The sequence below is a fragment of the Miniopterus natalensis genome, chromosome 2, assembly GCF_054644295.1.
Source record: "Miniopterus natalensis isolate mMinNat1 chromosome 2, mMinNat1.hap1, whole genome shotgun sequence".
Lineage (NCBI taxonomy): Eukaryota > Metazoa > Chordata > Mammalia > Chiroptera > Miniopteridae > Miniopterus > Miniopterus natalensis.
The window spans coordinates 179656884-179678885 of record NC_142082.1 but is presented as its reverse complement, the minus strand read 5'-3'; the positions used below and the strand labels follow the sequence as shown (position 1 = coordinate 179678885).

At 59.1% G+C, this 22002-nt stretch overlaps 2 protein-coding genes across 5 annotated transcripts in view; one reads left to right on the top strand and one right to left on the bottom strand.

The window, feature by feature from the left end:
* Positions 1–7439, top strand: part of TMPRSS6 (transmembrane serine protease 6) — a 30057-nt gene extending 22618 nt beyond the window's left edge. The window contains exons 10-18 of one of the 2 annotated variants that reach the window (XM_016223358.2): positions 486–631; positions 1013–1111; positions 1983–2096; positions 3362–3478; positions 3789–3957; positions 4658–4948; positions 5346–5401; positions 6622–6758; positions 7281–7439. In XM_016223358.2, coding sequence (XP_016078844.2) covers positions 486–631; positions 1013–1111; positions 1983–2096; positions 3362–3478; positions 3789–3957; positions 4658–4948; positions 5346–5401; positions 6622–6758; positions 7281–7439 — 1288 coding nt within the window. The remainder of the gene's footprint in view (positions 1–485; positions 632–1012; positions 1112–1982; positions 2097–3361; positions 3479–3788; positions 3958–4657; positions 4949–5345; positions 5402–6621; positions 6759–7280) is intronic. The other variant, XM_016223367.2, reaches the window with a different exon arrangement.
* Positions 7440–9970: 2531 nt separating this feature from the next.
* KCTD17 (potassium channel tetramerization domain containing 17) lies at positions 9971–20361 on the bottom strand. 3 transcript variants are annotated; one of them, XM_016223141.2, is made up of 8 exons: positions 20152–20361; positions 18901–19009; positions 16589–16680; positions 15615–15710; positions 13756–13881; positions 12341–12431; positions 11675–12170; positions 10633–10788 (listed from the first exon to the last, which is right to left on the bottom strand). In XM_016223141.2, exons 1-8 carry the CDS (start codon positions 20359–20361, stop codon positions 10719–10721), a joined length of 1290 nt encoding a protein of 429 aa, XP_016078627.2. In that variant the 3' UTR covers positions 10633–10718. The 3 variants fall into 3 exon arrangements, with proteins under 3 accessions (XP_087671042.1, XP_016078627.2, XP_087671043.1); XM_087814916.1 differs by lacking the exon at positions 11675–12170 and having other exon boundaries at positions 9971–10788; XM_087814917.1 differs by lacking the exons at positions 11675–12170; positions 12341–12431 and having other exon boundaries at positions 10666–10788.
* Between the last annotated feature and the right edge of the window lie 1641 nt (positions 20362–22002).

The following is a 22002-nucleotide window of genomic DNA, read 5'->3' as shown; positions in this document are numbered from 1 at the left end:
AGTGGCTGAGCCGGAGCTCTGCTGCCTCCTCACCCTACATGGAGCACAAGAGGGACATCCGCTCCTGTCTACAGAGAGAACAGTCAGGATTCTGCCTCCACTGGCACATTCAAGTCGTATTGTCAGATTCCAGGTCAACAGAAACCAAATATCCTATTTTATAAGGGAGGGAAGTGAGGCTCAGAGAAGGGTCCTGAATTGCTAGGTAATGGGTGGCACCCAGACTTTGAGTTTTATTCTGTAGGTAATAGGGAGCCACTGAAGGTTTTTGAGCAGGGGAGTGACATAGCCAGGCTGCTTTCTAGAAAATGACTCTGGGAGTGAGCGGTCAGCAAGGGAAAAAGCAAGACGGAGGAGGCAGGGTGGGGATATGGCTCCTCCTTCCTTCCCAGCTGCCCTGTCCTTGCCCTGTCTGCACCGGGACCAGGCTGTCCCTTCCTTTGGATGGACCCAAGTGGCTCTGAGTCTGTCTCTTGTGACCCCAGGCTGTGTGGCCTGCGCACCCTGCAGCCCTATGCCGAGAGGATTCCCGTGGTGGCCAGCACCGGCATCACCATCAACTTCACCTCCCAGATCTCCCTCACGGGGCCCGGCGTGCAGGTGCACTACGGCTTGTACAACCAGTCGGACCGTGAGTATGGGCTGGCCGGGCAGGGCAGCGCCCGCACAGCCCACGGCCCCTTCGGGCCCTGCCGTCTCTGGGAGCACCAAGGGGCTAGGCAAAGGGAGTGTGTAAGTGCGAGTGTGCACCCATGTGTGTGAACACGTGTATGCATGTGCATGAACATATATAGCTTTGTGTGTGCCCGTAAGTGCAAAGCAGTCCCGTGTGTCCGCTAGGTGTACGCTCTCATACATACCCGCGTGTGTGCCACTCGCGTGTGCCTGGACATGGGTGTCCACGTGGACCGTGGACACAGCCTGTGTACATGTGGGTACGTGTGTAGCACACAGATGCTGCATCTACATGTTTTCACAATGGCACGTCCTGATGGCACCTCCCCCACCCCAGCTTGCCCTGGAGAGTTCCTCTGCTCTGTGAACGGCCTCTGTGTGCCTGCCTGTGACGGGGTCAAGGACTGCCCCAACGGCCTGGACGAGAGAAACTGCGGTGAGCAGTCTGCCCTCTCCTCATCTCGGCGCTGAGCTGAGCCAACCCTTTTGAGTAGAGGCCCCCACGTGCAGCTCCCATTATCAGCATTCCAGAAGTGGGGGGGCTCTCTGTGCTGAGATGGCAAGGTGGGGCACGGAGTGGGAAAGCCGCCTCCCCATGGGGCAGTGGGAGGGACAAGCTGGGACCAGGTGTCCTGATTCCCAGCTCAGGGCTTCTCCACATCAGGCCATCACCCCCAGCCTCTGTGCCAACCAGCCACTCAAGAGGGCAGGCCCAGGAGGGAGAGGCTGTTAAGCAGGGGCAGGCAGGCCCTGGGTGGCCAAGGAGAGACTCCTCCATCTCCCTCCCTTGAATGGGTTCTCACCCGTCCACTTCAGGGGTTCAGCCTGGAGTTGCCAACTCTTGCGGAGGTGTGCTCACCACTGCCCAGCCCTGCAGAAGAGGCTCAGGGACTTGGCAGTTGCCAAGCCTCTTGGAATAATACCTCTTCCTCTAAATCTAGTCTGATCTTCCCAGACCTACCTCCTCCCCTATCCCATCAAAGTTTGCAACATGTGGGGAGAGAAGCCGGAGGGAAGGGAGATACGCCTTCCTCTGGGGTGATCCTGCCTGGGTGCTGGGGAAGGTGCCTCATTTGCAACCAGAACATCTGGCTTCCAGTTCTGGCTGAGCCAGCTGACCTTGGCCAAGTCACTTCATTCCTGTCTTCATCAGTGAGACAGGGTCTCTCACTGGGCTGCTGTGAAACTCGAGTGTAAAGTAGCTGAGAAGGGCTTGTGACTGTGACAGGCCATACACGCTCTACAGGCATCGCGAGTCCCAGCCTGCTTCCTCTGGCTCCCCCTACCTGTCCCGTGTCCCCACACAGTTTGCAGAGCCACATTCCAGTGCCAAGAGGACAGCTCGTGCATCTCACTGGCCAGGGTCTGTGACGGGCAGCCCCACTGCCCCAACGGGAGTGATGAAGAGCAGTGCCAGGAAGGTAGGGCGGGGTATGGCCACGTGTCTGGGGGAAACAGGGTGAGTCTCAGCCAGGCAGCCCGGCCCTTCTGCATGTGTCTTTGGCAAAGGTTTCTGCTCCCTTGTCCAAATACTTACCAACCCATCTGTGCGTCCACTCATCCATCCATCCATCCATCCATCCATCCATCCATCCATCCATCCATCATCTTCTGGTCTCTCCAACCAGAACTTATCCACCCATTGGCCTGTCCATCTACCTCCCTGTCCATTGAACGGTCAATCTACCCATTTACTGGTTTACCCAACTGTCTGTGTGGCACTGTTCCGTTCTCTCCATGCGTCCAGGAATGCATGTGTGCATGCATGCATCCGCCGCTCTCTCCAGCTACCTGTCTGTCCACTGATCTTCACATCCTCTCAGTTATCCGTTCCTCTAGCTGTCTGTCAGTTTCCCTACTGGACCATCATTCCACCCATGTGTTGGCCCAATCTCCTGTCTGTGTCCACTGGTTTATCCATCCACCCAACTGACCAACCAACCAACACTTGCAGACTACCCAGTGATAGGTGAGGCAGAGGGAGGCCGTGGGAGTAAAAGATACCAGGGACATGATCCCTGCCCTCGGAGGGTTATCTGTTAGTGGGAAGACACGATGGGCGACTCTCTCTGCCCGAAGCCTTCTGGACATTATGTCCAGTAGCATGGGGAGACTGGAGGGTGGGGAGATTAGGCAGGGGAAGCTTCCTAGAGGATGCAGGCTTGAACTGGGCCCTGAAGAGAGGTAACGTTCAAATAGGCGGGAGGAGAGGAGACCAGGGGAAAACCAGGCGGTGGAGCAGAAAGTTCTTTGTGGTAAAGCAGTGAGGAGCAGGTGGGTGGCTAGGTGGGGCCAGGACCTGGAGGACTGCCAGGCTAAGGGCAGAGCCTTAGTCTGATGGGAGAGGCCACGTCCGGCTCTTCTGAGCCTAGTCTGAAAGTAGAGTCACAGTTCTGCCCTCAGGTTCCACACCAAAGTGGGAGGCATGACACTATGGTCAGGGGCCCGTCTGAGGGTGGAGACTTAGCCTTGTTCTCAACAGAATGGCTGGCGGGGGGGGGGGGGGGGATAGCCTGCCTTTAGGAGACACTGAAGGAGCCTCGGGAACCTTCAGTATGGTCAAGAGACCCTTCACCAGTCACCTCCTGGCCTCTTCCAGGCTTCGTCCTCCCTGGGCCTTGATTGGAGGCTCCCTTGGGCTCAGGGACCCATCCTCTGTGCCCTGCCCCCACCCCTTCTATCCCAGGGGTGTCCTGTGGGACGTTCACGTTCCAGTGTGAGGATCGGAGCTGCGTGAAGAAGCCCAACCCGCAGTGTGACGGGCGGCCCGACTGCAGGGACGGCTCCGATGAGCAGCACTGTGGTGAGCCGGCCCTGCCTGGAGGCCGGGCTCGGGCGGCGGGGTGCAGCAGGCCCTCCCCACCCACGGGGCCCTAGGGGCCCTAGAGCGTGGGAGGGAGGGAGGTGCACATGCAGGGAAGCTGGAGGAAGAGCTCACAAGGTGTCCATCTGTCTCTCCATCCCGCCTCGGTCCTTCATTCTTTCCCTCCATGTCTTCTCTCCCTCTCTCCCTCTCCCTTCTCTGTCTCTCTGTCTCTCTGTCTCTGTGCCTCACTGGCCTCCGTCTTGCCGCTCCACTTCTGTCTCTCCTTGCCCTCTCTCCTCACCCCCAGATTGCGGCCTCCAGGGCCCCTCTGGCCGCATTGTGGGTGGGGCCGTGTCCTCGGAGGGTGAGTGGCCTTGGCAGGCGAGCCTCCAGGTTCGGGGCCGACACATCTGTGGGGGGGCCCTCATCGCTGACCGCTGGGTGATAACAGCTGCCCACTGCTTCCAGGAGGACAGGTGAGGGGGGGGTGTGGCGCCGAGACCATAAGAGGTGGGGTAGGGAAGGCCAGAGCAGGGAGGTGCAGTGTCTCTAAGCTCTAAGCAGACAGAGGGAAGGCTGGTGAGGAGCCCCCCAAACTGCCTGCTTCCACACTTGGGCTCAGTCCCGGCTCCACCACAAACATACCCTGTGGCCCTGGGCAGGTTGCTCAGCCTCTCTGTGCTCTTTTGGTATCCTGCTTTAAGCTGCGTCAGAGATCTACTCATTCATTCGCTCATGCATCCACTCAGCAGTGTGTATTGTGCTCCTGCTACGTGCCAGGGGCTGTGCATGGGGGTGGCCTTGCAATGTCCCCTTTCCACCCAGCCCTACCTTCTGGGACCCCAGGCAGGCCAGCCCTGGACTCCTTTTTCCATACAGTCTTACTGCATTCCCCAGAAACAGGAGAAGATGCTATTCCCATTTCACAGATAAGGAGACTGAGGCTTAGAGAGGCACACACTTGTCTAGAAAAGGGCGGAGGTGGGGCTGGAACCCAGGCAGCCGGGCTCCAGGGCAGACCATGAGTACCAGCCTCCAGGTACCCCGCCTTCCAGAGCAGGAGGCGGCGGGTGTGGGGGACGGGTGGGGGCACGGTGTCCCAGGTGGGGAAGCTGGCTATTCCAGGGTCTGGGGTGGGAGAGGCCGCCGCTGAGCAGGACACCCTCCCGCCCCCAGCATGGCCTCCCCAGCGCTGTGGACGGTTTTCCTGGGCAAGGTGTGGCAGAGCTCACGCTGGCCCGGTGAAGTGTCCTTCAAGGTGAGCCGCCTGCTCCTGCACCCTTACCACGAGGAGGACAGCCACGACTACGACGTGGCCCTGCTGCAGCTGGACCACCCCGTGGTGCGCTCGGCCGCCATCCGGCCCGTCTGCCTGCCCGCGCGCTCCCACTTCTTCGAGCCCGGCCTGCACTGCTGGATCACCGGCTGGGGCGCCCTGCGCGAGGGGGGTGAGCGGGCCTGTGGGGTGCGGACTAGCCTGCCGGGGCGGGGCGAGGGGGGCCCAGGGCTCCACCCCCGAGGCCTGCAAGTCTTGGGATTAAGTTGGGTTGGATTTCACAGAACAAGAGTCTTTTACTACCTGTGGGTCCCCGCCCTTCTGGCCCTTCCCTTCTTCCTGGGAGGGCATTAAGGAGAACCAAAGTCATGGGAGGTTATCTTGGTGGCTATGTGTGGGGTAAAGGGCCAGTCCAGGAACCCCACAGCCCACAGGCAAGCTCCAACCCTCTGCTCCTTGGAGTCAAGGCGGGGGGAGGGAGGGCCTCTGGGGTGTGTGTTGGAGGGCAAGGCAGGAGAGGCTCTTAATTAAAGTTGGATTTTAGGGGAACACGATTTCATTTAACCCACCCAGTAACCCCAGGGTGAGTATTATGGCCCCATTTTATGGATGGAGAAATGGAGGCTCAGAGACATTTAGCAATTGCTCAAAGACACATAGCCAGAGAGGGTTGGAGCAGAGACTGGAACCCAGGACTGCCTGACCCGAGCTCCTGCTATTCCTGTTATGGCCTCTCAGATACAGGGGGTTTCTCCCCTTCCTGCCTAAACTGACCGGAGCCAGCCGACCCTAGAGGTCACCTCAGTTCTATGAACACAGGCCTGGGCTGGCAGAACCACAGCCATGCCCTCCCTGTGCCCTTCGTGGTGGTGGTGGCTTTTAAAATGTGCATAAGGATTTACAATGTGGAGGCAGAACTGCAGAAATCATTTATAAATGACACAGGCTCAGATGAAAAGTGACTTGTCCAAGAAGATGACCGAGAACAGTGGTGAAGCAAAGGCTGGCTCTCATTCATTCACTCACTCATTCAATGACACAATTATCAGCTCCTACTATACGCCAGACATCGCGTTGGGCCAAGGGGATATACAGAGGAAGAGATAACATTTGTTGGGGAGATGAGAGTGTGCTAAGGGCTAACCTGGGTGGCAGCAGAGGCCGCTCAGAGGAGGCAACTAAACGGGCCAGGGGGGCTTCCAGGGGATGGGTGGGCTGAGCTGAGGCGTGGAGGGTGTTGGCAGTGCCCTGGAACAGGGGAAAGGCATTCCCAGGAAAGCGACGCGGGGAGCCCGGCCAACACCCGGCACCAGAGGGAAGTGGGGCAGGTGGACCTGGGCGAGGATCTGGGAAGGACCTTGCCCTGTGCTTTAGAACCACCTGCAGGCGTCAAGAAAAATCCCGGTGCCCCGGCCCCACCCCAGGCGAGCAGCTCTGAGCGAGAACAGGCACCATGCACACTGGAGCTTCCTGGGGCTCACACGCAGCCCTCGCTGAGAAGCGCTGGGTTGGACAGTGGGGAGATGCGGAGGAGTTAGAGGGAGGGTGGAGGGGTCAGATGTGGGCTCTGGAAAAATCCCCCAGGGCTGTCAGAGAGCAGAGGGGAGGCAGCAAGAGCCTCGAGCAGGAGGAAGGGGAGGAAAAGGTGGAGAAGACACCAGTGCAGACAGGCTTTGGGTAGAGGTCTGTGCCCGTGGGCCACACAGGAGCCCGAACAGAGTGACCATGAGGCGGAGGTGCAGGGGTGGGTGGAGCAGGAGAGGCTGCTCCTGAGATGCAAAGGAAACTGGGAAGGAAGGGAGGGGACTCCTGGGCATCTCGGATCTTCTCACCTCTGCCCTCTGGCCTTGACGGCACCGGGCAGGCCCCACCAGCAACGGTCTGCAGAAGGTGGACGTGCAGCTGATCCCGCAGGACCTGTGCAGTGAGGCCTACCGCTACCAGGTGACGCCCCGCATGCTGTGTGCCGGCTACCACAAGGGCAAGAAGGATGCCTGCCAGGTGACTCCCATGGGCTGGGGGAGAGGAGGGAGAGGGCGACACTCCCGTCACCCAGGGCCTGGCCAACTGCTCACATCAACTTGCCGAAACTTCCCGGGCCCCCAGTAAGGTCAATGGCTGCCACCACTTTGCAGCTGACAAAACCAAGGCTCGAGGAGGTTGAGGGACTTGCCCCAGGTTGCAGGCCACAGATCGGGAGATCTGTGGTGGGCAGGCAGGTCTGAGGCTCAAACCTGGTTCTGCTCCTCTCCCGCGGCAAGACAGTTTGCCCGAGGTGACATAGTAGAGGGGACTAGAACAAGCCCACAGAGGGAGGCAGAGGTGGATGGAGCATGTGGACACAGGTCCCCAGTGCCAGGCCAGTCAGGACACGCTGAAGGCCAGGTCAGGGTACAGGGGAAGCTGAGGCTTCAAGAGGCAATGCGACCTTCTTGCTGTCACTCAGAAACTCCAGCAGTCAGGATCCTGTCCCGGAATCGAGGTGCCATTACCCTGATGTAGGCCTTTCCTCTCTCCCTTCAGGGTGACTCGGGCGGCCCACTGGTGTGCAGGGAGCCCAGTGGCCGCTGGTTCCTGGCTGGGCTGGTCAGCTGGGGCCTGGGCTGCGGCCGGCCCAACTACTTTGGTGTCTACACTCGCATCACAGGTGTGATTGGCTGGATCCAGCAGGTGCTGACCTGAGGAGTTGCCCCCTGCAGAGCTGGGGCCCAGCTCTTGGACTCAGAGAGCCCAGGGCACCCATCAGGCAGGGGACAAGTATTCTGGGGCCGTGGGGCCGTGTGGAAGGAGTGGCATCTTGTCCCCCAGCCTACTCCCTGACATCACCCGAGAGAGGGCACGAGGAGGGAGGAGGGCCCTCAGCTGGTGCTCAAGACTTTCCCCGAGTGCCCGGATGGTCACCCGGGCCTGGCTGGTGGGTTCATATCCAGCCTGTCGCCTCTCGATTCTCTTCTCCTGCTCTGTCCTCCACTGCTGACTCTGGGGGGAAACTGTTCAGCAATGAGGATGTGGCCTCCAGGTCGCAGTAGGAGCATCTGAAGCCTCCACCCCACCCCACCCCACCCCACCCCACCCCCAATGCAGAGGCTGCCTGGGAGTAGCCACTCCAGAGAACAGATTCCAGCCAGTGTCGCCCCAGCCTAACTTGAGAGGTCGGGGTGGAGGGTGCCCCGAGGAGGTGCCCTCAGAGGCCTGGAGACAGCCAAGTGGGCAGCTGCCACTGTGAGCCAAAGGGTGGGGGAGCCCTGGGTCCCGGGTTCTTGCCACACCCCCACCTGCCCCCGGGCCTCCAATGTCCACTCACCTGGTGAGCTCAGCTGCCTGGAATAAAACCGCCTGATCTGAGGCCCGTTTTTGGAGATTAAATGAGGCTCTGGGCACCAACCTCATACCCTTGACTGAGCAGATTCTGCTTCCTGCTCAGCCTGGTTGCCAGCTGTCCGGAGGCCACTGTGGAGTCAGAGGAGGCAGGGTGGCCTCCTGGATAGCTGCCCAGGCCCCAGGAGCTACCCTAGGAAGGCAATGGCTGGTGACCCTAGGGGCAAAGATGTGCTCATGATCACACCAGGGGCTAGGAGTGCAGCCTGGTGCAGAAGCCCTGTCACCTGGCTCCTAGTCTACCACCTCCTGCCAGCACAACTCTCCCTTTGCATCCTGAGTCCTTTACCCAACAAGCATCTCACGGATCCCTGCTAAGTGTTAAGTACTGTGCTGGGGCCACAGCCATTCACAGAACTTGGCTCCTGATCTCAAGGGGTGGGGATGACATACAGTGTGAAGGCTTTGGAGTGGCCCCTAACTCAGGAAGTCTGGGAAGGCTGCCCGGAGATGACTCGAGTCAGGCTCCAAGGAGGCCAAGGTGGGGAAGGGCATTCCAGGCAGGGGAACAGCATGTGCAAAGGTAGTGTCCCAAAAGAACATGGCATATTAGTGAATAGTACGCTGTTTAGTTAAACAGAGATTGGGGGGAGCGGGGGACTAAAGAGGAACTGGGAGAGGGGCAAACAGATCAGATGTTAAAGAGCTTGGAGTTGAGCTAAGGACTTGACCCGGATGCTCCGGGGGGCCATGGAAGGCTCTATAGCAGGGGAGTGGCACATGAGTGGATTCACATTTTAGAACCACCACTGGCATAGTGTGGAGGGAGTGGGAGATAAAGTGGCCAGCGAGGAGGCCACTGCAGAAGCCCAGGCAGAACAGCATGGGGCCTGCGGGGAAGGACACAGGGTTGAAGGACCCTCATTACCCACCAAGTGCCTCGGTAGGTGGGGTGGATGAAGAAGTCACCCAGGACCACTCCTGGGGGACTTGCCTGAGCAGCTGGCTGGTGGAAGACCCGCTGCCTGAGCTGGGGTACCTGGGAGGGAAAGGCTATGGGAGGGTGACATGAACTTGGGGCACCTCTAGGAGGGAGGTGTCCAGGGCGCAGGTAGGGCTTGAGGGAGATGGGAGGGATTCCAGAGCCATCCCCCATGGCAGGTGGTCTGGGGAGACTGAGGCTGTGGGAGACAGACACTGCAGACAGCAGGCTGAGGACATGGCCAGAGGCTAGAGGGAAACCGAGGAGTGGAGTCAGCACCAAGGCCCTGGCATCAGTAGGGGTGGTCAGAGAGGGCCACAGGGCCAGGCCCTGGGTCCCTGGCACCTCCTGGGTGCAGTGGCAGAGCTGAGGACGGGGGAGTCGGTATGGACCAGCCTTTCTTGAAGCCTAGCTGAGAGAAGGGGAGCCTCAGAGACCTAGACTTGAGTTGTCATAGCAGGAAGCAGGAGTGTCCTAGGGGGTTGGGATGGAACAGAGGTGGCCTCCATGGGACAGAGTGAAGTCAGCACACAGAGCATCTTCTGGACAGTGGAGTGAGGCTGGGAAGTGGGAGGACAGGGAGCGAGGCTTGGGAGGACCTGCTCTCCTGGAGCCCAACTCCCTATCCCCTCAGCAAACCCGGCTGGCCTAGCCTTGAAGTCACGTGGTCCAACCCCTTGTTTCATAAATGAGGAAACAGAGGCCCAGAGTGGGGTGGGCACCAGCCAGGCAAAACTGATGCCCTCGATGTCTGGGCAGAGGATCCAGCCATGAGCTCCCTACCCACAGGGGAGTGACAGTCGACAGTGCAGGGTCCCTGGGCTTTAGGGAAAAGCCTCATTACCTTTGGGTCATCTACACCTTGAGTTTAGCCCATCCCCAACAATTAGCCAGAGAGAGGGAGGTAGGTGGCCAGGCCCAATTTCTTCAGATTTTATTACGTGGTGGGGCCAGACATAGCCAGGAAGTACCCAGCTGAGAAGTCACATGGGCAGGAGGCCCCTGAACAAAGGGGGTCCCCCTCTTCCTTCTCACCAGTTCCTGAGTGGCCCCACTGCCCCTGCTGAGCATTGCTGGCCTGCTCCTGGCTGAGGCACTCTGTCTCCAGCAATATGGGGGGGGGGGAGCAGTCCAGGTGAAGGCCAAGTCACCCACCCCCCTTGAGACAGTTGACCCCACCCCCTTCATCACCTCCTCAATACCTGGACCTCACCTGGGGCTACAATGGTCCTTCCCTCTGAGGGAAGAGTGGAGGGGGCTGCTCTGTATCTGGCATCTACTCCCTGAGGGAGGGCTTTCTGGGACCCTGCTCCCCTTAGAAGTAACCTCACAACAACCCTGTGAGGTAGGTGGGGGAAGAGAGAACCCATTTCACAGACAAGGAGACTAAGGCTCAAGGAGGTGATATGACTGGGCCAGGAGGGATTGTATCCGCCATGCAGCTGGGGGTCTCAGGGGACAGGACACAGGGGCCTGGGAGACACAGCTGGACAGTGCCATACTTGGGCCAGAGGCAGGCGGCTCTGCCCAGGGGTCCCAGGGCCCCCCAGGGAGGCAGGAGTGGATCACAGCCCCATAGGTGTAGACAGAGGCGGCAGTGGGAAGCGCACTTCCTCCACCTTGAGCTGGGGGCCCACCCTCTGGTACAAAAACAAAGGACTTCAGATCGGAACCCCAAGTCCCTGGAGGTGACGTGGGGTCTCACATCCGGGTGCCTCTGGCTTGTAACAGCTAGAAAATAAGAAGGAAAAGGGCAGGGGGACGGGTGCAGGGTGGTCAGAACACCAGGAAGGGGATGAGGGGTGGGGCCGGTGAGGAGGGGGTGATGGGGGCCAGGAGGACAGAAAGGAGATTGAAATGGAGGGAGGGAGGGGTGGGGGAGAGAGGGAGAGAGAAAGAGGTAGGTGAGTAACAGGGTCCCTTTTGGGAGGAGGAGGGGGGCTGAAGCCCAGAGAAGGGGGGTTCAGAGCCCAGGAGGAGGGGGAGCAGGAAGGGGACCAGCTCGCCCATCTGGGAGCCCATGCCCCCTTCTGGGCTAGTGGTGGCTGCTTAGGAGGCCAGATTCTGCCAAGACTCTGGTCAGGGGGTCAAGGCTGAAAGGCAGGTCATAGAGAGCAGTATCTGTCCCCACTTTAGAGGCAACTAGTATTTTAGAGGAACAGTGACTAGCCCCAAGTCACACAGCAGGCAGACAAGATTGATTGGGGGCTTCTGGGCACGTGACCAGGGCTTTTCTGCTGCCCCGATCCTTAGCTGGCTCTGGCTGACTCCTCGCAGGCAGGCCAAGGGGATCCAAAGTACGGCCTGTCCTTTCCACCCCACAGACAGGGAGCCCGGCCGTGAGGCTGGGGCAGGGGCTCCTCTGTGCAGGGGAGGACAGGGCATACGGCTCATTTCCCCTCCCTCCTGCCCAGCCTGCTCTGGCACTGATGGGCAGCTGGCACAGTTTCCGCCCTCAACTTTCTCCTCTCATAGCCTCACATCCAAGGCCAAGATCGGCTCAGAAACTTTGGTGATGGGAGAAAAATCAGCCAAAAGTTCTGCCCGAGTCCAAGGAACAAGAAATGAGCACCCCTCCTGGCTTCTGCCCTCCCTCCAGCTCCGCCAAGCTACAAACCGGGGATGGCAGCTCTGGGGGTGGGCGAGGGGCTGAGAGGCCCTCACTGCAAGCGCAGCCTCAGGTCTGAGGGGTGCACACAGGAACCTGCAAGGAGGAAATGTGAGGAGGCGGCAAGGAGGCGAAGTGCTGGGGCTGGGCAGCCCAGCCTCGGCGGAGCCCGGTGGGGTTGGCAGGCCCCGAGGAGGCGCAGCTGCACCCGTCCTCCCCAGGCCAGGAGGCAGGAGCTGCCAGAAGGGGTGCGGGAGGCGGCAGGCAGGATGCTCTGAGATGCGAGGCTGGGGCGCCTGGGTGGAGGGCACGGGAGGCTGGGACCAGGGTGGCCCGGGATGGAGGCGTGAGCAGGCAGAGAGGAAACCCGGGCAGGGGCAGAGAGGGAAGAGGCAGGGTGCAGATGAGATCCAGGAGGTGGATGAAGGTGAGGCAGGACCTCCGGCGGGAAGCGGAGGAGGCGGTGGGGGGAAGAAAAGGTTAGCGGGATCCTGAGATGACGGGGCTGCAGAGAGAAAGTGAGAGAGGGATGGTTATGCAGGCGAGTGCCGGCGGCTGCCCTAAGCCTGGCGGGCGCCCGCAGCCCTGGCCCAGCTCTGCGCCGGCTCCGGCGGGGGCGGGGAGCGCGCGGGAGGTCCGGCTGCTGTTAGCAATCGTTCTCGGGGGCGGCTGCACCTTTCTCCTGTGTATCTGCCTCCACCTGCACCTGTTCCACCTCCACCTCCTCCTCCTGCCGCTGCTCCTCCTGCCGCTGCTCCTCCGCGCTCTGTGGACCAGCCGGCGGACCCAGGGAAGAAAGAGTGGAGAGCTAACGAGGGGGCCTGTGGGCAGCTGACCCGTGGGCCCCGGCTCAGGGCAGGCGCTGGGCTACATGAAGGGGGAACTCCAGCAGGGGGGAGCTACAGCAAAGAAGCTGGGCATTTTGTCCCGTCCCCTGGGAAGCCTGGGAAGGGACTGGAAGAGCTAGCAGAGGAAGGGCCCCGCTGGGGTGCTCGTGGGCCAGTCTGGCTGCTGGTGCATGGAGCAGGCTGGGTAAGGGAAGGGGACTGGGGTGGGTGGGTGGCTGGGATGTTCTTGAGGGATGCCTGGAAAGGCCCCATTTTAGGAGGGCTGCCCCAGAGTTGAAATGAGGCCAGGGAAGACCCAAGGCAGTCACCACCCAGTTCTGGGATGCCAGCAACAGGCTCTGGCACCCCAGGTCCCGAGGCTCTGGCCCAGAGGCAGAAGCCTCATTCTGTACCCCTATAAGGTAGGGCCAGCCACTGGCCCCAAGGGGTTGGTGGGCAAGGGAAGTCACAGGACAGGGAAGGCAAACAGACAGACAGGAAGCCAGAGCTCTATGTCTCCAAGGCACAGGGACAAACCCCAGAAGGAATGGTCTCCCTTCCTCCTGGCCTGGCTTGCTGACTGTCCCACTGGCCCTACAGAAGGCGCTTGAGGCTTCCGATCAGCTGAGGGTCCAGGGCGGCAGGACCTCTGTTCCTCACAACTAGCTGATGCTGCCCCGAAGGCCAGCGTGGAAACATAGGGCCAGACCCACAGGGTTCCTGATCCCTCTCCTGCAGAATGCCCAGGGAGGGGGCCTGGGAAAGGGGCATGACTAATAGATGTGGCTTCCCCACCCTGGAACAGGCCAGCTGGGGACATTGATCTGCCCCTGGGAATAAACTGGCCCCTGGGATCCCAGAAGTCCCAAGCTTGACGGCACCACTGAGAGGACATGATCTATCCCCTCAGTTCTCACACAGCACAATGAAGGTGCTGAGGGTATGGGAACCTGTCCAAGGTCACACAGAGAGAGGCGTATCATGCCCAGACCCCTCTAGTCCAGGACACACCTCGTGCCACCATTCAAGTGGCATCTAAGTCACTGTTACCACACCCTCAGGGTGGTCCCATCTCACTGTTCCCCCAGCCTGGGCCTGGGTGACCAGCATGAGCAGACAGGACCACGGGTGGCATGAGATGGATGGCATTGGCCGTGACGAGGGGTTATGCGTGTGCAGGAGGGAGAAAGTAGCAGCAGGGATGACTACGTGGAAGGCGGGGAGGGGAGGGAGGGAGGCAGGGAAGCTGAGGGTGGGGCTCACCTTAGTTTTGCGGCTGGACTCAGAGCTCAGCCCGTGGGGGGAGCTGTGGAGCTCCTTGGAGACCACACACAGGAACTCTGCCTGGTCCTCACCACTGTAGTTATAGGAGGAGCCGATGTTCACCAGCTAGAGGCATGGCGCAGGGAGAAAGATGACAGGGGCAGTTGGGAGCAGTGAGGAGGGAGGAGGTGGCCACTGGCCCTTGTCAAGACACCAACGTGTGCCCCGATTTGGCTGTTCTGCTCAGGCGCATTCCTGGGTTTCCAGAGGATACTCCTGGGCTGAAAGTAAAGTCTACTCCGTGTCCCCATCCACGCCTCTGGTGTGTTTTCAGACCAGCCTCCCTGGCTAGCCTAGGCTTGGTCCCTGGAGGACGCTGGTGGTATCGCTGCTCCTCCCCACCCCCACCCGGGCCCAGCCCAAATCTAGATCTAGCAGGCCACTTCCTAAAAGCAGGAGGCCTGTAATAGGCAGGCTGTAGCAGAAGCGGCTGAAGCAGTCCTAGAACAAGGTTGGCATGGTGGAGCCCCGACAAATATTCTGTTCACTCTTGGAAGCAGAGGGAGGACAGGTCACCCCCTCCTCAGGCCACAGGGTAAATGCTCAGTGGCCCCTGACCTGCTGGCTCGGCCTCTGAGAACCCATGCAATGGCCATAGACTCCCTCAGGCTCTCAGGGTGGCCCTACCTTTATTCTGGGGTCCCTAGTATAACCACATCCACCAGCCCCTCTGGCTGACAAAAGCCCTACACATGACAGGTCTCACTCAGGCCCCAGGGACCTTCATCCAGCAGGCAGAGGAAAATATCAGCCGATTTGGCAGACAAGGCTTGGAGAGGGGTGACCTGCCAAAAGTCCCACAGCCAGGAGGAGTGGACAGGAGTTAGAATCTGAGATCCCAAGGCCTCTCTGGGGTCTTACAGACTTAAATACTTCTAATTATTTGTATGATGCCAGCTCGTTTCAATGTCTAGGGTCCTAGCTCGTTTCAATGTCTAGGGTCCTACCCTGAGCTGGGGGCTTTGTCAATGGTCCTTCTAACCTTCACAGTCCTGCATCACAGATCAGGAAACTGAGGCCCAGAGTCACACCGTATGTCACTGGTGAAGCCTAGATGTGAATCAGGCCTCTGGCTCCTGGAGGGGGCTCCTTCCTCCACACTGCCCAGCCATCTGAGGGAGCCCAGTCTTCTCCCTTCTCCGACCTCCACAGGGAGCATGTGTGTGCATGTGGATAAAGGGCTATCCAAATCCTCCTTCTGTAGGGGAAAGTCTGACTTCAGGTTAGCTCACTGCTCTGTTCCTCTGGAAACCTGACAGCGGTGGGACGTCTGCTATGTTACTAGGGCAACGCCACTTAGGATAAAAATTCCCTGATGGGAAACCTGCATCTGGACCGGGAGGAACTAGAAGTCACTATAAATTTCTCAGGCAGTCACTGCTTTGGGCTTCCCTGAATGTGGCCAGACCTGTACCTGGGCATGTCCCTTGCAGGGACCCTGGGAGCTGTGCCTGTGGAATTGTTTCAGGTGTCAACCTCAGGTGGACTATGCTCACCTATGTGGCTCTCAACTCCTTGCACCTGAGTTCGCTCACGCTACCATGTAGACTACTGCCCAGTTGCTATGAGCACTCCCACCAAGGATGCCCAGAGCTGCCCTGCAGCAAGTAGGGCTCCTACCCTCTCTTCCAGGTCAGTCTGCTGCTAGTGTGGCCTTTCCTGGTCTTGTTTACTTTAACTTAAGACCCCTGGGTTGGGGTGGCGTCAGGGGACCCAAGGCTGGGGCTGCAGGAAGGGGAGGGCCTGCTTTGCCTGGAGACTGGGAAGCCCTGGGCATCGTCCCCATGTCCTCAGCCCACCTGCTCAAAGCGCCAGCCATCAGACATGGTGGAGACCATCTGCGTGAGCTCCTCCTCCTGGCACTGCAGCACACGGTAGACATGCTTGGGTGGCACCTGCAGGCAGAAGGGCGATGTGGAGGGCACCTGTGGAGGCGACAGGCACCCTGGGAGGGGGACAAGCACCTGCCTTCCCCCAGCTGCTGCTCCCATACCATGTACCCCTAGAAGGAGAGAAGGAGGGGAGTGGCAGGGTGGGAAGATAGGAGCCATGTTTTGAGCGCCAACTGTGTGCCAGCCCCCGACATTTGTGATCTCGACCCTCCCAAACACTCTATGAGTTATGGGATTTTCATGAAGGCTCTGAGGGTCATCAGTTACTTGCCCAAGGTCACCAAACTAAAGAGTGGCAGAGCCAGAGCTGGAACACAGATGATACAAGAGGGAAGGGATGGGCTTGGGGGACATTCTGGGTCATTAATTGAGGCAGGCCCTCAAAGAGACACGGAGCCTCCCACCTTCAATCTGAGGCTAGAAGTTGGTGTCTCACTACCTGTTCCCCACCCCCAACTCTCCCCCAGGACAGGCTGAGAATCTCACAGCTCCTCCTACAGACTGGTCCCTGAGGCCCAGGGTCCAAGCTCAGAAATGCCAGCTCCAGCTAATCCTGCATTGCCCCCCAAAGGGCCCCCTGTACCTTCACACTGACCCCATTCTGCCTATGTGGAAGGGCAGGGGTGGGCAGCTCTCAGCATCTCTGTACTGCATCAGAGGAAACCAAGGTCTAGAGAGGGGCAGGCTTGGCCCAAGGTCATGCAGTAAACAGATCCGAGGCAGTGGAAGAACCAGTGTTGATCTCCTAGTCTGAGGCTTTGCAGGGCAGTCTGCTTGGACTCCCCAACCTCTCCCCCGCCTCCCTGGCTCTCTGCCCGCCTCCCTCTCCCATCACCAATTGCTCTGGCCATGGAGTTGCCCCGCTGCCCCTGCTGCCTGACCTGCGTGACAGTGTAGTCCCTCTCCTCCATCCGGTCTTTGATGATGCGGATCAGCGGGCCGATGTTGTAGAACTCAGCTTCCTCCAGGACCCCTGGCACAGACAAAGCCGTCCCCGGTCACTCCCACTGCTCCCATTCTTCCGTCCCCTCCTCCTCCAAACCTACCTCCTGCTCCAGTCACACGAGGGTGACGAGCATCTCTCAGTTCACAGGTCAAGTAAAAGGGAACATTTCCTTCCCTGCATCTCATGCTCTGTGGAAGGGGTGAAATACTGCCACTTAGCAGCCCAATGTCTCTGCTGTGGGGTGCCCCAAGGGATGCCTACCAATCCCCTAATCTGGGGCTGCTCTGGGGCCATCAAGAGGCAGCAAGCTCGCTGGGACTGGCCCCTAGAAGGCCACAACGAGAAGGGCCCTGGTTGACCCCATTACATGCTCCCCTTTGTGAAGTGCATGCCAAGTGCCAGGCGCTATGCTCGGCACTTTCCATTCTTTATTGCAGTTAATTCTCGGAACTAGAAGTAGGTACTTTCATTGCCCCACGGAAGAAATAGGGAAACTGAGGACCAGAAAGAGCGCTTGCCTATGACCCTGCAGCCATGAAGCAGCTGAGCTGAGATTCAAACTCAAACTCTTCTGACTTCAGAGCCCACTGTAGGTGCATAATCTCTGCGTATGTGCATATCCCTGATTCCCACACTTCACAGTTTGCAAAGCCCCTCCTGTGCTCAGGGGATATGAGAGAAGCAGGCATTATTGTCCCCATATCCTGTATGTTAAGGGAACTGGGTCTTAGAAACTAAGTGAGTCACCTCTCCAGTGAAGAGGAATGGCCCCCAGTCCCCTAAGCTCCTTAAGAGCAGGGACCCTTCTGAGTGTTTCTATGACTGGCCTCTGGGCTCCCTGAGCACAGGGTCTATGTCTGATCTACCCTGCTGTCCCCAGTGCCCACACAGCACCCAACACACAGTAGGTGGTCAGCGAGCAGAGCTGCCTGAGTGCCCCTTGTGGAGCCCTGCAGATGACAGGCAACTAACACTGCATCACTGGTCCCCAGCGCCAGACACTGCACTAAATGACGCACTTGTATTAGCTCCTTTTATCCTCACCGCAGCTCAGCAAGGTGGGTGCTACTGTCATCCCATTTCATAGATGCGGCACAAAGGCACAAAAGGATAAGTGACTTGGCCGGTGTTACAAAGCTAATAAATCTCCTCCCAGATCCCTCACCCCCTACATGGGGCCCTAGGCCTGCCTGAAGGTGGTGGGAGTGGCCAAGCGTGGAGAAATCCAGAACCTGTAAATAGGTGTTGGCTATGACGCCACTGGAGTGTTTACTCCCCTCCCCGAGGATCTGCTCCTGGACCCAGGCCACGCCCATGGTACCTCGGTGCCCGGAGGGGCTGCCTGTGGGCCCTGCTGAGCCAGTGCCTATGGTGGCCTCTGATTTTGAACTCATGGCTCACTGGGGATACATTAGGAAGGAGGGGAGGACTGTGCTATATACCCACAGGGTACAAGTGCCGGGACCCATATTAGTTGTTGCAAAATATGCTCTCACCAGTGCAGATCACCACCTACATTTGATATACAGGTGGAGACTCAGAAAGGAGAAGTGACATGTACAAGTTGGCCTGGCTGGGTCAGCTGACCCAGAGCCACACCCTGTGCCCCAACAAAGAGCTGACGTAGCACTGACTGTGCGAAGAGGCTATCCCCCCAGGCACAGCTTCTGCCATCTGCTGGGCCCAGAAGTGGGCAACTACAGGGCTTCAGCTGGCCAGGCCTGGGAGGGTTGAAACCTCCTCTGAGGAGCAGGCTCCCTCCTTCCCTGCCTCTACCCACAGCAGGCAATGTGCTGCAGAAGTTGATGCATGTGGGGAAGAGCCACCCGCTCCGCCCACCTGCTGACTGCAAGCCCTCAACAGGCGTCGGAGATACTGGATTACCCTGCCCAGCTTCACCGTTCACACCTGGCTTCCCAGAAGACCAAGAGAAAGGGCATCCCTGCCCACAGTGAAGGCTTCCAGCCTCGCTGGCTCCCTCTGACTTCTTCTGCCTGTGCATCTTTCACCTCCCCAACGGCACCTAGTGAGAGCTCAGACTGGTCAGCTTGGCAGAGCCCCGGGGCTCAGCCCGGGCAGAAGCTCTGGGATTCAGCCCTGTCAGGGATGGGAAGAGGCAGGGAACACAGAGGAAAGGAGATGTCCCTCTGGCTGGGAGACATGGCCTTGGACCTTCACAGAAGGCCTGGCAGACTGCAGAGGGCAGGCCTAGAATGCGGGCCCGGCCAGCCCCCTGGACCAACTCACCCTCCTCAGCCATGTCCTTGTCCAGCACCAGCTTGCCATGCCGGAGGAAGTTCAGGATGGGCCCAAAGTAGGTGGGGTCGCGATCGATGAGGTAGGCCCCGGTCTCATCCTACGGAGGGAGGAGCACAGGCTGTGAGAGAAGAGTGAGGCCTCCCCCTGCCCACCCCTCGCTTCAGGCCCAGTAGAGGACTGGAGGGAGGGAGGGTGGGAGGGCGCAGTCTGTTATCGCCTGGAATGAAGTAGCACAATGGAGCAAAAAGGTTCAGATCCTGCCTCTGCCTGTTCCTGACTGTGACCTTAGGCCAGTGATTTGGCCTCTCTGAGCCTCACTCCTCTCCCCCATAACTAGGGGTCACTGTGAGCATCCAGTGAGGTCTCAGTGGCACCCAACCCAAAGTAGGGCTCAGTAATTGTCCTTCTTAGAGACTGTTTCCATGAAGACAGCCCTATACTGTCCATCAGATCTCCAGTCCTGGGCGCTTGCAGGTTTCCAAAGGAGCCACTATCTTATTGGACACCCTCAGCCTGCAGGGAGGCAGGGCGGTCAGCAGCACAACTCCACAGAGAGAAAAGAGCATGGAGAGGTGAGGGGACTTGCCCAAGGTCACAGCATCAGATGGTCAGGGAATGGGGGACAAGAGAGCCTTAGAGGTCATCTCCAGACCAGCCATCTCCTCTGGTTACAGACAGGAGGCTGAGCCTGGAGCAGGGAAGGGTCCGACCTAAGGTCATGTAAGCAGTTAAAAGCAGAGGGAAACGGAACCCCAGGCAAGCAGCACTCCCACATGAAGCCCAGCTCAGAAGGCACCCTGGGCCTCCTCCACCCAGCTCCCTGCACCCCTAGGCCTCCCACTCCCCAAAGGGCAGGGAGAAGCAGCCTCGGTCCCTCCGCCCCCAGTGCAAAAGTCCCGTTTGGAAAGCACTGAAGGCCCTATGCGTCTGTCTGTCCCCACAGTCCCAAAGGAGGGGGAGAGCCGGCTCCGAGCCCCCAGCTCCTGGGGTGGGAGCCGAGGGCAGCCCTCGTAAGCTCCAAATGGCCGTTGCCTGGCGTTGTCCCGTTGCCAAGGCAATGGGAACATTCCTCACCCTCGGATCCACTTCCTCCTCCCCGCCTCCAGCCAGTTCTTCCCGCCTCCGGCTCTTCGGAAATAAAACCCGCCCGGTTCCCAGCCGGCGGCGAGGCCAGGCCGGACGGCCCCGACCCCAGCGAGCTGGGGACCCCGGCCCACGCCGCCCACCCCGGGGCCTCACCCGGTCCGACTGCAGCTCCTCCCCCTGGCACAGGCGGCTGAGGAAGGACTTCTGCTCCCGGCACAGCGTCTGCCGGGTGGTCAGGAACACCGTGCCCCCCACGTTGAGCCGCACCCACTTGCTCCAGCCGCCCGCCGCGCGGCCGCCCGCGCCCGCCGGCGGCGCCGCCTCCCCGGCCTCCATCCTCATTTCTGGCTCCGGCGTCTGCATCCTCCGGGCTCCCGGGCAGGCGGCGGGCGGGCGCCGCGCGGGGCATGCCGGGAGTTGTAGTCCGCGCCGCCCGGAGCCGGGCCCGGGCTGAGGGTCCCCGACGCCTGCAGCCGTCCTGCCCCGCCCTGCCCCCCTTTGCCTTCCCTGGGAGGCCCACAGACGGGTCTCGTGAAGAAGCCTCGTGGCCAAATGACTGTGTTTGGGAAACGTCAAGTTCGGGGTCTCTGGGAAAATAGTGAGTGATACCCCAAATCATCAACCCTCCCATTTGTCCCCCACATTATTGATTTCCCTTTGTCCAGGCTGGATTATCAAACAGCTGATAACTGCGGGAAGAAACGTTTCCTTCCCAGAATTCCATAGCCCTTACCTGCATCTGTCTTCTAATATTCTTTAATATGATTTCATTCTGCCCTTCGTGGGGGGGGGGGGGGTCTTTCCCCACATGTTTTTTGAAGGCAACGTAGTTGAGTTTAAGTTGACTGAGCACCCACTGTATTCCAGATGCTTCACGTATCTATGTTATTCATGAGGCTCTCAGCAGCCCTGCAAGGCTGCTGTTACTGTACCCATTGTACAGATGAGGACTCAGCTGACGTGACCTTCCTGACCCAGGGCTGGCGAGTGGCAGGCTGGCATGAACCCACGTGGGTTCAAGTGCATTTCCACCACCAGGGCCCTTCTCCTGCTTCCCTCCCTTGGATTGTCAGCACTCCCTGGGGAGGATTTCTAGTGGGGGGAAAGTGGCTAGGGCACTGGATCAAAGTCTGGAGAACTGGGTTTTCATCCTGACTTTTGTAGGATGAGGTATGGCGAGAGGTCTCAGTTTTCCCATCTGTAATTCGGGAGAGTGAGGAGGGATTGGTTGTGTCGGTCCCCTTCTGAGCCAGCTAATTTGGCGGTGGGACTGACATCGTGGGTACTGCAGGATGGGAGAAGAGGGGCAGCTCCTCAGGCCATCTGGGACCAGGGAGGCACAGGGCTTAAGGGGAAGCTATCCTTAACTTCCTCTTCTCCATGTTTCTGTCCTGGTCTTCAATTAAGGCGGAGTGGTCTGAGGTCCCCCTCATTGATCCCAGTGTCACACACACAGGCCCCACACACTGGGCAGCCTGACCCTGTGCTGGGGGAAGGTTCTGTTACCATCCAAGGCTCTTTTTGCTCCGTAAAGCCTTTCATCTTGGCAGGGACTAGGTCACAGCTGCTAGAGTCTTATTCCCAAGGACTCACCAGTATGTTTTAGAGCAATTTCCTCTCTGAACCTCAGTTTTCTCTTTTGGAAACTGGGGATTATAGTAGTCCCAGAGCATTGTTGTGAAGATTAAATTATATAATGTCTGTAAAACACCTGGCACAGTCCCTGGTTTCAGTATATTGAATGAGTGGATGAACGAATGAATGAATGAAGTGGGGTACGAACTGGTCTTGAAAGATCAGCTGCACTCCTGGCGCTCAGTGAGGCCTCAGCCATTGTTAGCTACAACAAAACCAAAGCAGGAAATGCTTTTTTTTTAATCAACTTAAGTGTTGTAGGCAGGGAGTGACCTGGTCAGATTTGCCACTTAGATCATCTTGAGGCTGAGCCCAGTGCCAGGGCTCATTGCCATCCTACCACAGGAGCTGCCCTGTGGATTGCGGCCC

Bases quoted from the DNA above. Each gene is read 5' to 3' on its own strand.
- KCTD17 (XM_016223141.2), bottom strand. From the start codon at position 20,361: ATGCAGACGCCGGAGCCAGAAATGAGGATGGAGGCCGGGGAGGCGGCG. The intron at 15,711-16,588 runs GTCAGGCAGCAG...TTCTGCCTGCAG, and splicing joins GGGACTACACTGTCACGCAG to GTGCCACCCAAGCATGTCTA. The intron at 13,882-15,614 runs GTGGGCTGAGGA...CCATGCCTCTAG, and splicing joins ATGGCTGGCGCTTTGAGCAG to CTGGTGAACATCGGCTCCTC.